At 39.3% G+C, this 14,382-nt stretch overlaps 1 protein-coding gene across 1 annotated transcript; it reads right to left on the bottom strand.

Moving 5' to 3' along the window:
• Window positions 1-2,900: 2,900 nt before the first annotated feature.
• On the bottom strand, window positions 2,901-11,043 carry TMEM71 (transmembrane protein 71; the record flags this gene model as incomplete). The annotated part of the gene is made up of 9 exons (XM_082288834.1): window positions 2,901-2,977; window positions 3,159-3,208; window positions 3,709-3,784; window positions 4,300-4,479; window positions 4,987-5,156; window positions 5,976-6,185; window positions 7,228-7,285; window positions 10,358-10,405; window positions 11,040-11,043. The coding sequence occupies 9 exons, from the start codon at window positions 11,041-11,043 to the stop codon at window positions 2,901-2,903; spliced, it is 873 nt and encodes a 290-aa protein (XP_082144960.1).
• Window positions 11,044-14,382: the final 3,339 nt, after the last annotated feature.

Here is a 14,382-nt window from a genome sequence, read left to right on the forward strand (position 1 = left end):
AAATGCATTAACTACAAGTAAATATGATGATGAGTATTATAAATACTATTTTCGATACATAATACATCAATTATCACTGTACTCAGCCACTATCCAAAGCCATTAACTTTGATAGCATATTGTTACAAGAAATTAATATATAAAATATGGGATAGCATCATTTTTATAAAATATGATTTAATGGGAATTAAAAACCATGTTTTATTATGTAAATGCTTGTAGGACCCCATGCCCACATAGGACTTCATTGAGATAAGATACTATAGGTACAGCATTTCTTTGCAGAATTTCTTTCAGGTAGTGACCAAGAAGTAAGGCCTTGCTCCCATTTGACCAGAAGAAAAATAAAGCTAAAATGAACTGTGTTTTGGAGGAAGAATACTATCAGTTCTGTTATTTTTTTTTCCATAGGAATATGTATAAACATGGCCTTAAGGAGGTATCCAGGAGTTCAATGCTGAAGAGCTGATGAAAATAAATTTGAGGAGGAGGCAAAATGAAAACTGTTAGTGAACTCATTTCAAAATACACAGAAGTAACAACTCTGCTTTTAAGGTTTTACGAAGTGCAAGAGACAAGCTTGATTTGAGCTGTGGGAGGTCCTGTCTCACAGTAACCTCTGTCAATCTGTATTTAGTTTAGTCCTGCCACGCAACAAGTGCCAAGTTCTCTGCTCCATCCTGTAGGACCTGCTTTGGTTCACTTTGATAGTCACTTTCAAAACCAGAGTCAGCTTTCAAGCTCTGGTGTTTCAGCCCTTACATAAACAGTTCCACTGACTTTAAGAAGTGCCATATGTAGCGTCTCCAGCTTGGCACGCTGTGAGTAGGACATTTTGTCACCACAGGCAAAGTGATCAAATGACTGCACTCCTTTCTAAAATGCTTTGTTCTCAGAATTAACGCCCACATTCTAAGGGCTGACTGAAAGGTTTTCCAGGTTGTGTCTGCAGCTGTGCAGATGCCTTTAGATCTCAGAAGCTGAACTGCACTCAACCGGAAAACTGATGAAGAAGGCTGTTCTATCCACACTATAAGGAACACAAACTGGGCACAGCTCCACTTGGTTCCTTCTTCTCATTTTTATCTTTACAAAGTATAGACATAAAGGAAATAACAGAGCCAGGGCTGGGATGACCAACTCCAAGTACAAATAAATTAGTGCTCTTGTTTTAAGGGTTTGAGCTGCAGCGAGGCTTAGAAATCCTTGATAAACAGAAACTGGAGTCTGAGGATGAGGCTTGAGTGAAAAAGAATAGGAAGTAGAAGAATGTATAAGTGTTTTTCAGATATTCTGGACTGATTCATGTTGATGCTGCTTCACTGCTTCAGTGGAATGCTACCAAGTCAGAGCAGCACAGCACCTGGTCCTGCTGTTCAGTTCAAACTTGGGAAAAGGAAGACTTGTTTTGCCCGTTACTGGAAAACGTGTGTTCTCTGGGCTGAAGCACAGCAATTGTTAACAGCTTACACTATTTAGACACTGCTGCCAGACAATAGAAATAAAATATATAATCTAAATGCAATAAAAAAGGACTTGTAGACATCAAAGTGGAGTAATTTGCAGTGGAAACTGGCAAGGGTCCTGCAGTTAAACCTTCTTTTAATGAAAAGTCCATGGAACCTTTCTGGCATGCTTGAACCCTGTTCCATAATAGGACTCATCCCCAAAAATATGGAATTCTTTCTAAACTTAAACAGGTACTCACCAATTGTTCTTTATTTCTTATTATTTTCTGCAGGGAAAAAAAGAAGAATACATTTTTGTATATCTTGATTTAAATTGCAGTTTCTTATAATCAGTATATATTACCAAAGGTCCTGTTTGACAAATTCAGCTAAGCTGTTTGAGCAGGTAACTTCTCACTTGTGATGAGCATAAAAGAGGCACTCTCTGTATATCTGCTGCTGAAAAGCTCTCAGAGTGTGTTCTTCTCTTGCAAAGAACAGCTTCGTTATGACTCAGGGCTAAGCTATTGAGGAAGAAGGAAAGCAGCACTTTGGGGCATGAGCTTGCAACACACTGGTCCTGACCTGGTGGCTTTGGTGAAACCAAAGTTTTAGGGAATGGAGACATAGCAACAAACTGATACACCACCCTTCAAAAAGCGAGGGTGTCATTGCAGTGGGGCTGTTCCAGTTGTGCCTTGCTGTTTCTAACTTCCAGTGTACTCAATTCAAAGGCTGAGGTCTGACAGATTGTCTTGTAGCCCTCGGCATATACTGAACTCCTGAACCCTGACAGTTTCAGAAACAAACAGGATCCTCTTGAGCTTCAATTTCACTCCATAAAAATTCAGATAAGCCCAAACCTTTTAGTCTTAGAAGCATTTTAAATTTTAGACATTTAGAATTTTCTGGTGCAAAAAAAGGTGAAAAAATGGTAATTCATAAATCCAGCACATCCATACATGCTTTCAGCATGAAGGCCTGTGTGAGCTAATGGTCCATTGGGTTAGTGGAGCCAAATTATATCAATTCTGTAGTCCCTGGAAGGTGGTGATGGGGTGAGCATCATAATTAGCTGGTTTTAATTTTTCCAGTTAAAACATAAAAAAAGGTCTGGTGGCCTGGGAGTGGGCTTCAATGCAAGGCTTGAAAGCAGACCTCTGGAATCATGAATTACACTGCCTGGTCTGTCTCTGCATCATGTTATGGCATATTAGGTTTACCTTCCTTTTCTGCTACAAAATTTATTGCACATTATGAAAGGGCAAGTTTTCAAAATAAACAGAAAGTTTCTATGAATAAAAATCAGTAACTGGAAAAGCCAAATACTCTACCAGTAACTTCAGATCCCACCTTCTATGTTCTGACATGAAAACAACAGCAGGAATCTCCTTCCTCTTCTTAATACAAAATTTCTAAATTCCTCTATTCATCACATGACACTGGAGCCGCTTACCAAAACTTAGTTGCTTTGAAAAATGTATCGAGACTGAAGAAAGATGACACAGCAGCATCTTGGGAGAAAAGAACTGTGAAATTCAAATGCAGAACACTGTAATGGATTGAAGTTACATTTGTCCCCATTTGACCATATACTGCTCTTATTAGGATCAATAAGAGCCATGGATATACATCCAAGGATAGAATTTGGTCCTCAGATGTGACTTAGTAAAAAAAAAAGGGTTGGAAATAAAGAAATTCTGTACTTACGAACTAAAATCATCAGCAACAAAGTGGCAGACAATCCTCCCAGAAAATATCTGAGAACATAACAATGCCCAGAAAGGTTAGACAAAGCCAAGGGATGCATATGGGGTTAAAAGAGGTAAAGCCTGGGTGGGAGGAGGAGGAAAGGTTCTTGCAGATGAACCCTCTGAACCCTCTGAACTCTGGTAGGTGAAACTTTAAATTACGTAAACTATTGAAAATAATCTCCAGGAAAGAAAGACCTCAGCATTCAGACTGAGAGAAAAACCCACTAAGAAAGACATGAATCCATTCTGATTTTTCTCAGCCTGCCAAAACCCTTGTCAAAGCACACTTGGCAAAGTAGCTTTCATATCTGCATACATATTCCTCACTTTTGTGCATATCTGTATAGCTCAGATATTTGCCTGCGTCGACTATCATATGAAAATATATTTTTACAGTCAGATACATATAACTTTGAAAATGTGACCCTTAATTTAAGTTTTATTCACCAATTGAAATGAAGCAAGCACTCGTGTCAGAAACAAAAAATAAAAGAAATAAAAATTACCTTGTACATACTGAAATGATTAAACACATGATCAGTGCAGCCATCTGAGAAACAACATTTTGCACTGTCCTGGATTCTAAAATAAAAATCAGGAAAATAATGGGTTTTAATGAAAGTAAATATATGATGGGAGGTGTTTGCAAGGACTACCTTCAGCCTGTGAGGTCAGTCCCTTCAGTTGCTTTTAAAGAGAACTCGCCTGGAGTGATTCAAAGCAGAAACCTAATTTTCATGCTCTGGGTGTCTCTCAGGAGTCTTTTTTCCCCACAACTACAGAAACACTGTGCCCTCCATGCTCTCAGAAAACAAGCCTTTCTGCATAATTGCCTGTTTCAGTTTTTGCTCCCATGCCCTTTCCTCCATTTTCCTCTTCACTCTTTTTTTTTTCTGAAAAATGGGCGAAGGAAAGCTGTGAGCAGGGGGTAGTAATCAACTAAATACCAATTTTATGATTTTGTTATTTTTAATCATCCATTTAAAATACATATTTTAGTAAATAAATTCTATTCTGCTAGGGGCCAGTTCCATATTTTTAATGTATTTTCAGTTCACTCTAAAAATGACGCATGTCAGAATAAGAACATAACATACCTGCATTGCTCAAGGTCTCTTCATTTGCATTTATCATAAATGAAGAGCAGGATTTTGAAGCACAAAATGGTTCCTCAAACTGAAGAAACTCATCATCTTTGGTGAGAAATGTTCCATTAGATTCTGGAATTTGCCTTTGTGACACATGGTTATTATATTCAGAAGAAAAGTCTGAATCACCTACAAGAAGTGCACATATAACTGAGATTGCACAAAAGAAGAGCTCTGAGACTTCGTATTAATGAATTTAGGAATCAATTACTGAATCACAGGAGAGGTTCGGAATAATTATGGGTAGGGAATTGGCAGGTCCAAACATATGCAGGAGAAAATATGCAGAGTAAAGACAAAACCACATAGAGCATAACAGATTACGTTATTGAAAGAGCCAGGTGAAAGCAGACAGTGCCAGGTATTAATCACACCAGAATAAACATTCCTGGTGATGACTTTGCATTCAAATTCAGTCAAAAAATGACCTTTTGGTGCAGAGATCTTTGCAGACTCATACTCCAGTTTAATGCCAGGAGCTCTATTTACCCCTTAGAATTCTGTAGTTCATCTATCCTTTACCTGCACACCTTGGCAGACAACACCTGCAAAACTTCCAGAAAGAGATACCCAATTCCCACTAAACACAGAGTGCAGTGTTGTGTCTTGATTACCTGGTACCTCATCAGGGCTTACCAATATCACTGTGACTGGCTTCTAGTTTACTGCATCCATCAGGCCAAGGATCCTCTGCATGGGAGAATTCCATCTTGCTGGGAATGGTGGAGCTGCGCCACGAGCTGGAGGTACTGAGATTGAACAAGCTGTCAAGAGAGCGACGGATTTTCTTCCTTCGCCTGAATACACTGGAAAGAAAAAATATGTTGCCAAGGAGTAGAGCTAATTATTCTTGCTGAGCGGGGACAGAGCTCTAAAGCTTGCAGGAACGACGTGAAAGAACCAAGTTCTGGATGCTGCTCCCAGCCCTGTTCTTGACCCTGGGCACGTCACCAGGAATGGCTGCTGCACACCATACTATGTCAGGGAATGTGTTAACAGCAGGGCTGATCATGCTGTTGTGATATTGGATACTGTGGTACCAAATGACATCACAGCTACTGGTCTCTGATACTACTGTGAGTATCTCATGCTACCCATAAGTTGCACCCTGTATATCCTATTTGGGGTAGTCTGAATCCATCAAACTTCAAGTTTTTTGAACTACATTTTACATACCTTTCTAAACTGTTGTTCTTTTCAAATCAACTGATATTTTTTCTTGAGTAAGAATTCTAGGACCAGACCTTTTTATTTACATATATGTGTGTGTGTGTGTTTTAGACAAAGATATTTATGTATACTTTTTTCTTACTCCTTATCAGAGTAACACCCAATTGGCAAAATGAGCTGTATCTCTCCTTTTTCTTTATTGGACACAACTTCAATTACAGCAACAACTGTGCACTAAAGAGTTTTTGGATAGCAAGACATGACTGAAAATCAGGTTATTTCATTCACTTCACTCTCTAAAGCAATTGAGATGTTCCCATTCAGAAGTAATGCTGATCTTATGCCAAGCAAAATGCAGACAGACACAAAGACACCTCCAGATACACCTCTAGGTAAGGCCAGATATATGAAGGCAATCACCAACATGGAGTAAAAGCTGCACACAGTTCACTTACCGAACTAAATTCTCTTTATATGTAACACTTGTGTGGGATGGTGTCAGTGTTATGTTGCCCTCTTCATCAGACAGAAAACTGTCTTCTGTCAAAACATAATAACCATTAGAAAGCAGTCGAGGGCTGCGGCGACACGTAGGAAGGGAGTCTGTCAGAGGGTTTGTGAAGCACTCATAGGCAGGATCATCGTCCAAAAAGGCACAAGCACAACTGAAGAGGAGAAATGAAAGCCTCTAATTTAGAGAAGGTCGGGACAGAGCAAACCCATGATTTAATAGTAGTGAATTTACATTCCTAGCTGATGGGGGCTGGTAGTGACATAGATCTAAAATACGTGGATGTAATAATATTACTCTGTACTAGAGGGTTTCAGCCAGCTGACGTGTGCATCACACTTTCCAGAGCTTCAGATTACAGGAGGGATACATGCCGGGGGAGCATTTCCTGAAGCATGGAGCCAGCTTGAGCTCAGAAGTGCTCAGTGTGTTTCCATGGCAGTGCTCTTGGCCAAGGAGCCAGCAGAGGCATTCCAGTATTTTGCTCCTCCAAGTTCCTCTACATGGCACAAGCTGGGTGCCTCTAAGCCAGGCAGGATTTACTTGCTTTTTTACAACCTAGCCATACTTAGTGAAGATTTAAGGATACATGACTTTAACAAATCCTAGAATGCCATGCAGCTGGAACAACATAGGTTAAAGCCCACATGTGAAAGCACTGAAACACAATTGCCACTCCATCCAGCACTGAAACACAATTGCCTTTGGGATGAAATACAGCACAGAAAAGTATACTCTCTGGTATTTAAAACAGAAGTGAGTAGTGACAGAGGTGAAAGGATCTAAAAGTTGTAGACAATTTACTTAGTTCAAGTAAAATTGAATTTACGGTTATACCTTTCCCCTTGACACCTATGAGTTCCAAATTGCCATGCAGTGACGTTATGGAAAGAAAGGAAGACAGTGGATTGATTTCGTGGCTGACCTGTGTTTCAGTAGGAGATTTAAGTACCCCATATATCACAGAGACATACCATAATTTCAGTGTAGGGAAAAGCAGATGGAAGAGAGATACTCCAAAACCTTGTAATTGCAAAGCCAGTGTTTCCAACCTCCACAGCAATACTTCTGAACTTCCATTTAGGGCAGTAATTAAATTATATCAGCCCTACAATTCTCAGTGGCCCAAAAGGGACTTTTACAAAATCTACACCAAAACAAAAGTAAAATTAAGCAAGTGTAACCTTCCTTAATACCTTGGGAAAACACGTCTTGAGAGGTTGTGTCTATGCTCTCCATTAAATGGTGTTGAACCTGCAGAGGCAAAGGTGAAATAAGAAGGAATTGTTATCATGTTCACTGACAGGTACCTTGTACATACCAGAAAGATGATTAAAAAAGCTAAAAATGAAAAGAAAATTAAGGGAAGAATTAAAGGAGATAAAACATATGAACGAATCGGGGAAAGACTTAGTGTTTATAGGAAACTCATCTCAACCAGGACAACACAGAATCAGAGCCAACAGAAATCAGATACTTCTACTCTGCCCAGATAACAGACTTGAGAGAAATAATTATGGACAGAAACACAATAACTGCAATAATTTTAAGGTGTTTTACCAGAAATCTGCTTCATGCCTAAGCCAGAACCTGAACTGGCACTAGATACAGAGTAGAATGGAAAGGCCACCTTACCCTTACATTACATTTTTCACATGAAAATTGCAGACATAGCACAACAAGCACAGGGATTGCTACAATGACAAATATTTGACAGTAATATTGTGGCAGGAGACTAAGGAAATAGGACTTGTCTGGATTACCATGGCTTAAGTGTGCAAAGTGCTTCTAGGTGTTCTGCACCTGACAGAATCAATCTTATAAAATATGAGCAAGGGCTATCCATAGGGAGAATTTATATCTGCTATTACATGAAAAAGGTAAAAGATATGATCTTTCCCTATATTACCTTGCCTTTCCTGAATCTTTAGAGCTTCAGACTTACGACACTGTTAGTAAATGCCCATCCTTCCCCTCTGAGAGGAGATAGGGCTAAGAGAATTTTATTTTTTTATGTTCAGTTATGAGCTGAGGCAAAGAAAAGACATGAAGGTCAGGCTTTCCACTTTGGTAATCTTGTTTATCCTCCCCTTTGGAGCTCAGTTGTCAGTCACAGTCTGGGTGTGAAGGCTGACTCAGCCTTGGGACCAGGCAAGGTGATGAAAGAAGAGAAGTAAAACCTTCAGGGTATTTTTTACAAATCAGTCCTATTACCCTGCTCCCATACATACTGTTTTTCCTATCCTTTGGAAAAAAAAAAATCACTTTACTATGAACAAATTATGTTCTAATGCTCACAAAAATAACTTGAGGAGGAGACAACTGAAAGAATTTGGGGGAAGGTACAGAGAGATTGAGAAGCATCAGTCAGAACACCACAGAGCAAGTTGTACAAACAGTGGGACCAGTGGTGTATTTCATAGTTTGACATGCATTAGAGCTTTTTTTTTTTTTTTCACATACAGCTAGCTCCTGAAATAATTTCTCTTATTTTAGGCAAAATCATGATTCTTAAATGTGCAAAAAGTCTTATATTCAAAACCAAGAAATCCATCCAAACTCTAGAAGTAAATGCAGGAAGGACTCAACAAGCAGTTTCTAGATCTGGATATAAACTAAAACCAGCAAAATCCTAAATTTTCTCAGTCAAAAAAGATCCCCTCCACAAGGTATTTATTTCTATTAAAACTCTGACAAATGTATCCAAATTTATTTGCTCCTGGAGTTGATGCAACAGGTGATAGTCCATAGATTTTGAAAAGGACTGTTTCATACACCCTAGGGTAACAGGGAATATAGATTATCTGTAAAAGAGTTTAAAAAGAAACAGAAGCATGTTTTATTTTGTCTTGTTTGAAAATTAGGATGTGTAAGATAGTATCAGCAATATATATCAAATTATTAGGTATAATGTAGTCTCACTTAGGCAACAGTAATTGGTTCTAGGGCAAATTTGTTTGAAAAGGATATATAGAAGTATATCTCAGGATCAGTTATACCTAGTACAACTCTTTAATAATCAGAGAGTGAAACTTTCCAGCACCTGAAACCCACATCACAGCTGTATTGCACGCAATCATAAAGTAGCAACGTCTAAAAAAGAATAACTTTTAAAAGTGGCAGCTTTCCCGTGGGGTAGTGCTTTTGCTAGAAAGTGTTGACACATACTGATCACATTGGCAGAACAAACCACAGTCCTTCTGTTCCTCATTTGAATTGTCTCATAACTTTGCAAGGTATGTCTCTGCAGGATGCCTGCTTATCTGCCACCCTCCAGAGAAATAAAATTCAAGATAAAATAGAGTATATACATCTATTTATAAAAGAAAGTGAGCAATATACGCATGCAGATATATTACTGGGGAGGCGAGGCATTTCCCTCTTTTCAAGAACAGTTAATAAGCAGCTTTAACTTGCTTTTAAACTATTTTAAGTAATGATATCAAGCTTCTGTGAACAGTCGTAGAACAGGCAGTCCAACAGATTTTTTTGCTGCCCTTGATCAGGAAAATTTTTGGCTCATGCATAATGAAGAGAGTTCCTGAAAATCATAATTCATCCAATGATGGAGAAAACTTGGAAACATCATGTTGTAGACAATGCTGCACACTGTTCTGCTTTCATTTAATATTCAGTCTTATTTCTGGGCCATTAATAGTGTGAGAAGCTATAGTAATGGCATAACAAAACAAAGCATCTCAACCACTGCTGTACAATGGAACAGTGGTATTGTATCTGTAACCCACAAAATGACCCATCAACACAGCACCTCTAAACTATGGCATGAGAAAAAGCCAACAGCTCTATGAAATCTCACTAAAAGCGAAGCTGAGGTGAATGTGGCAATATTTTTTATCAAGAATCAAGTAAAAATTTAAGCCAACAACTGCCCTTGAATTTCAAAACACACAAAAGTTCATGTTGTAATATATACAAAAAGTCACTGTCCAAACCAGTCAGTTTTAACTATCTTTCCCTCCAAAAATCAAATTAGTGTTTAAGCCAATGATGCCTTCAGTGTACAAGCTAAATAGTCACATTTGTCCCTACCAAAATATAGTGCTAACTATTCAAATAGCTGAAACACAGGCAACCAGCGTTACTCTATTGTACCTACCAAACACAAGTGTCTACAAAGAGAGTTTTATTTGTTCACACATATCAGTTGTTTTTGAAGAGCAGTTCAGTCTTTTCTCCCTGCAGGTAATGGAAGCAACATTCACAAAAATGCAAAACTTCCTGAAGAACTGCACAGAAATGAATCCAAAGCTTAGCTACTCCTCAGCTGATAAATATGTTAAGAGATAAGTCTAAAATCCTTCAAACCTGGAAAATCCATTTCGTAATTAACACATGCGTGCAAAAAAGTTTCTCCTCATCAGCCCGAGAGCCCGTGGGACGGCTGGTGGAGGGTGCTCCTTGAGCAGCTTCCTGGGAGAGCTCAGCCCTGGCTCTTCGCAAAGGCAGGTCTAGCAAGCCCCTGTTTCCTTTTGAAAACAGCCCGTGCAATCAGCGGCACAGAGCCCCAATGAGGTCACGCTTCCTGTAAAGTAGCCTCACATCAGAAGCATTCGTTCTGAAGAGCAAACCGAAGATAACGATTAGCCCAGTGCCGGCTGTTGTGAGAGAGAAGAACCACTACAAATAATGTCTCGCTCCAATGATCATACAGAGAACAAAGACAGAACCTTTTCTCATCAGTGACACAGATTTTTGTTTCAGATTTGCTTTTCTACCCCACCCAGGAAACTTCCAAGTTGTGTATACAAATCATTCCATTTGTTGAAATACTTGTGAGCCTGACAGGCTTTGATGTAAGAAAATGATCCAGTTACCAAAAAAAATAATAACAATACATTTTGCAAAAGCACTGTGGTATAGAAGATACATTTGGTGAGATTTCAGAGCTAAGTTTCACAGCCGAAAACATTAATGCAATTATATACCATGCAATGTTAATATAAATTCCATTGAAAGGAGAAATGAATAAAGCCATTTGTAAACATACTCATTGTTGCACACTATATGTTTCAGACTGTGTAAGGTACCAGTTCATCGTACCTTAAAGTATAAAAAATAAAGTCAAATCCACATGAGATATATTGAGACTGAATAAGATGTCCTGGCAATCAAAAGCATTTGGCTGTAGAACTATTACACACAAAAGTAATATAAATCAGCTGCTTGACACTGAAGAATTGTATAGCCTTAGGGGATAAAACTTCATCTCCAAATAAGTAAAATGATCTAGTAGTTTTCTCTCCCGATGTCTGTATGTATCACTGACAAAAAAGAAAAAAAAAGAAAGAAAGCATAAATCTAGTAAAATATGATTGATTTGATTTGATTATAGTTTGTGGGGTTTTTTCCCCCTGGAGAAGGAAAATACTTCCACTGATAAAAGGAATGTAAAAACCTCACCTCCCAGAAAAGGAAACAAAAACAGGCAATTAGGATGTTGCAAAAGACCTTCTGTTTCTGAGTTAAAGTAAATAAACATTTTATGATCCTTTTGCTACAACATGAAAATAGGGACACAGTCCATCTTCACATCATTTCTTCTGATTTAGTGGAATTATGTCAGTGAGGAAATTTAGTCCAACACTATTTCCATGGATGCATGGGCTTCATCACAGCAGCATTTCCCTGGCCACCCTGCCTCTCTACAGGCAATGAATATAAATTCCCAATGATCTTTAAAACTAGGTCACCTACAGAAGAATTTCTATACACACACAAATTTACTCCTTGGGCATAATTTTGGGGGGTTTTTTTCTTATTCTTCTCAACAGGAAGCAGTTAATTCCAAGTTTGAACTGCTTTTTTGAAGGACATTGACATTTCATGTTTGTCTATATAGTTATATTGTGTCTATATCATATTCAGGCCTGGAGGTGTTTTCTTTTTTAATCACTGCAGTTTGTTTCTGAAAGTCACCATTCCACAAAGCTTTTGATGCATAAACTTCATGCATTGGTGCATATTTTATAGGTGAGTGCTAGACTATGGGTAATACACAAGGGTTTATATACAGCTTTTTTTTTGTTCTCCACCCTGTTGCTCCTCAAATTTCCCACTCCACCATAAGCCCCATCTCAACAATAAAAACCTCAAACCAGGTTTCAAATTTTATAAATGAGTACACCAACAAGCTTACTTGAAGTAGTTTTATGCCTCTAGCACACATTACCATTCAACCCACAAAAGGAAGGAAATTAGAATTGCGATACTAAATACCACCCATCTTTCTACACTTCTCCCAGGCTCACCCTGCTTTTGATGCAACAGATTGTGCAGGGTCTGACAGTCCAAGAGAGGTGGTGCCTGGGGCAGCCTCCATGCCTGGGGTCCCACCAGCATTGAGCCTGAGCAGGTACACCCAGGAGGGACATGCAAAGAGTGCATTTATAACCACCTATATACAGACACACACAGCTGGCACCACAGGCAACAGGGACAAACAGAGAGAGCACTCACACAGCACTGACGGCCTCATCCTTCTCACCTCTATGGCTGAGCAGTGCAGAGGTCCACTAGTGAGAATGCACAGATACACACATCTGTACACCTCCCTCCAGCAGCTGGGCTCAGGCACTCCATCTGCCCAACAGCTGCCCCTAGGTCCCAGTCTCACCAGTTGCATGCACCTGGACATTTGAGCCCTCAGGGCCACAGTGTCACAGCCCAGTTGGTGGTACAGACCATCCCATACATGGCTGGGATTCCCCAGGTCCTCAGCAGCCCACTGAGAGACACTGGTGTCCCACACTCCATGCAGCAGCTCCTCCCAGCCCCAAAGGTGTTCTGGTGCTGACTTATCTGGGTGGGTCTCATGCCTGGCCACAAGGGCTGAGACTCCTCTGGGGCAGCCCTGGGAAAGGCCCAGCAGACAAAGTGTCCCTTCCTCTTAAATCCTAATTGAGGTTCCCTTTGGCCTTTGTGCCCCTGGGCTCCTCTGGCTGATCAGAAAGGCCTTGGATGGGCTGATGGCTCCTGAAATGGGAACAGCTGGCTGCAGGGAATTCTTTGGGCTCCCCCTCACACTGTTGTCCCTCTGAGCTCCTCTGTGAGTGTGCAGGTGAGCTTTTAGCATATATTACACCATAACTTAGCCATCTCAACAGCCCACTGCAACTCAATGCAGTGCACTGTTATGCAAAATACACAATTTTCAGGAAGAGTATTTTCCTGGTAAATTGAGTGGCCATGGTGGAGGGATTAGAGTGCTTATTGACTGAATGTAATTGAGAGTAATGTGATGCTTCTGTAATTCTCTTTGAACCTCCTGGAAACCTGACAGCCTTTAATTGTCCACCAGTTTCAGTGACTGTCAAATCAGGCCATTTTTCCTATATCACAGATCTGTGACAATATATTGTTTATATAGTACTCAAAAGTAAAAAAAAATATTCTGAGGTATCTGAAAATTAATTGAAAAATTAAAAGAAAACCCACAGGGGAAGGGCTGGTCAGGAGAATCTCTGAGCAGCCCCACTGGGTCAAAGTGAAGGTCTATGAAACTTTCCATGCCTGCAGTCTTGCTACAGGGGAAGCTAAACCCATTTTAATTCACCTTTGTGAATGATAACATTTTAAGCTAAGTGCATTCCTTTATGCAGCAGAAACACTTAACAATATTTGAGGGACGCTGGTAATTAAAAAACAAAATAATTCTTACAAACCTAGACATTTTATTTCAATTTTAAGAAAAGGTTGATCCTGCATTAAATTAGCATTTTGGTGAAGGTTACACAACTGCCACATCATATATGATTTTAATAATCTTATCAGGTGAACTGTATGAACAAAGATTAATTAGCCTGAACAAAGATTAATTTGCCTTAAATTGGAACAAATTTATTTTTAATGTTATCAGATGGAAATCCCATCACAGTCTATCAGAGACTTTCTGAGTTCCAGGATTGATTTCTCCCCACCCAAATTCATTATTTAAGCTTAATTGTTCCTGCAAAACAGGCAAAAGAGGGCATTTCTTATTTGCGTGGTGAAGTGCAATGAATAGACCTGTTAAATTTGGAATTAGCTCTGAGCTTGCTGATACACCCATACTGCTTTGATCCCAAGAGCTTACCTGCAACAATGCTATGTCAACTACTTCTGTATTATACTACAGACACAGTCCAGATAGACAAAAAGTGTTTTAAAAGGACCTAATCAAGTAAGCCTGTGATGTACAATGATATTTCTCTGTACAAAGCCATGACCAGTCTGTGTTGTATCTCTTTCCTTCTTTATTATATGGTACCATAGAGAAATTTCTTTGGTATCTAAACCTGATGTAGACATGGGGAAATGCCACATCATGATATAAAAGCAGTGTAAAAGTAGAC

The sequence above is a fragment of the Coloeus monedula genome (assembly GCF_965178545.1).
Source record: "Coloeus monedula genome assembly, chromosome: 1".
NCBI lineage: Eukaryota > Metazoa > Chordata > Aves > Passeriformes > Corvidae > Coloeus > Coloeus monedula.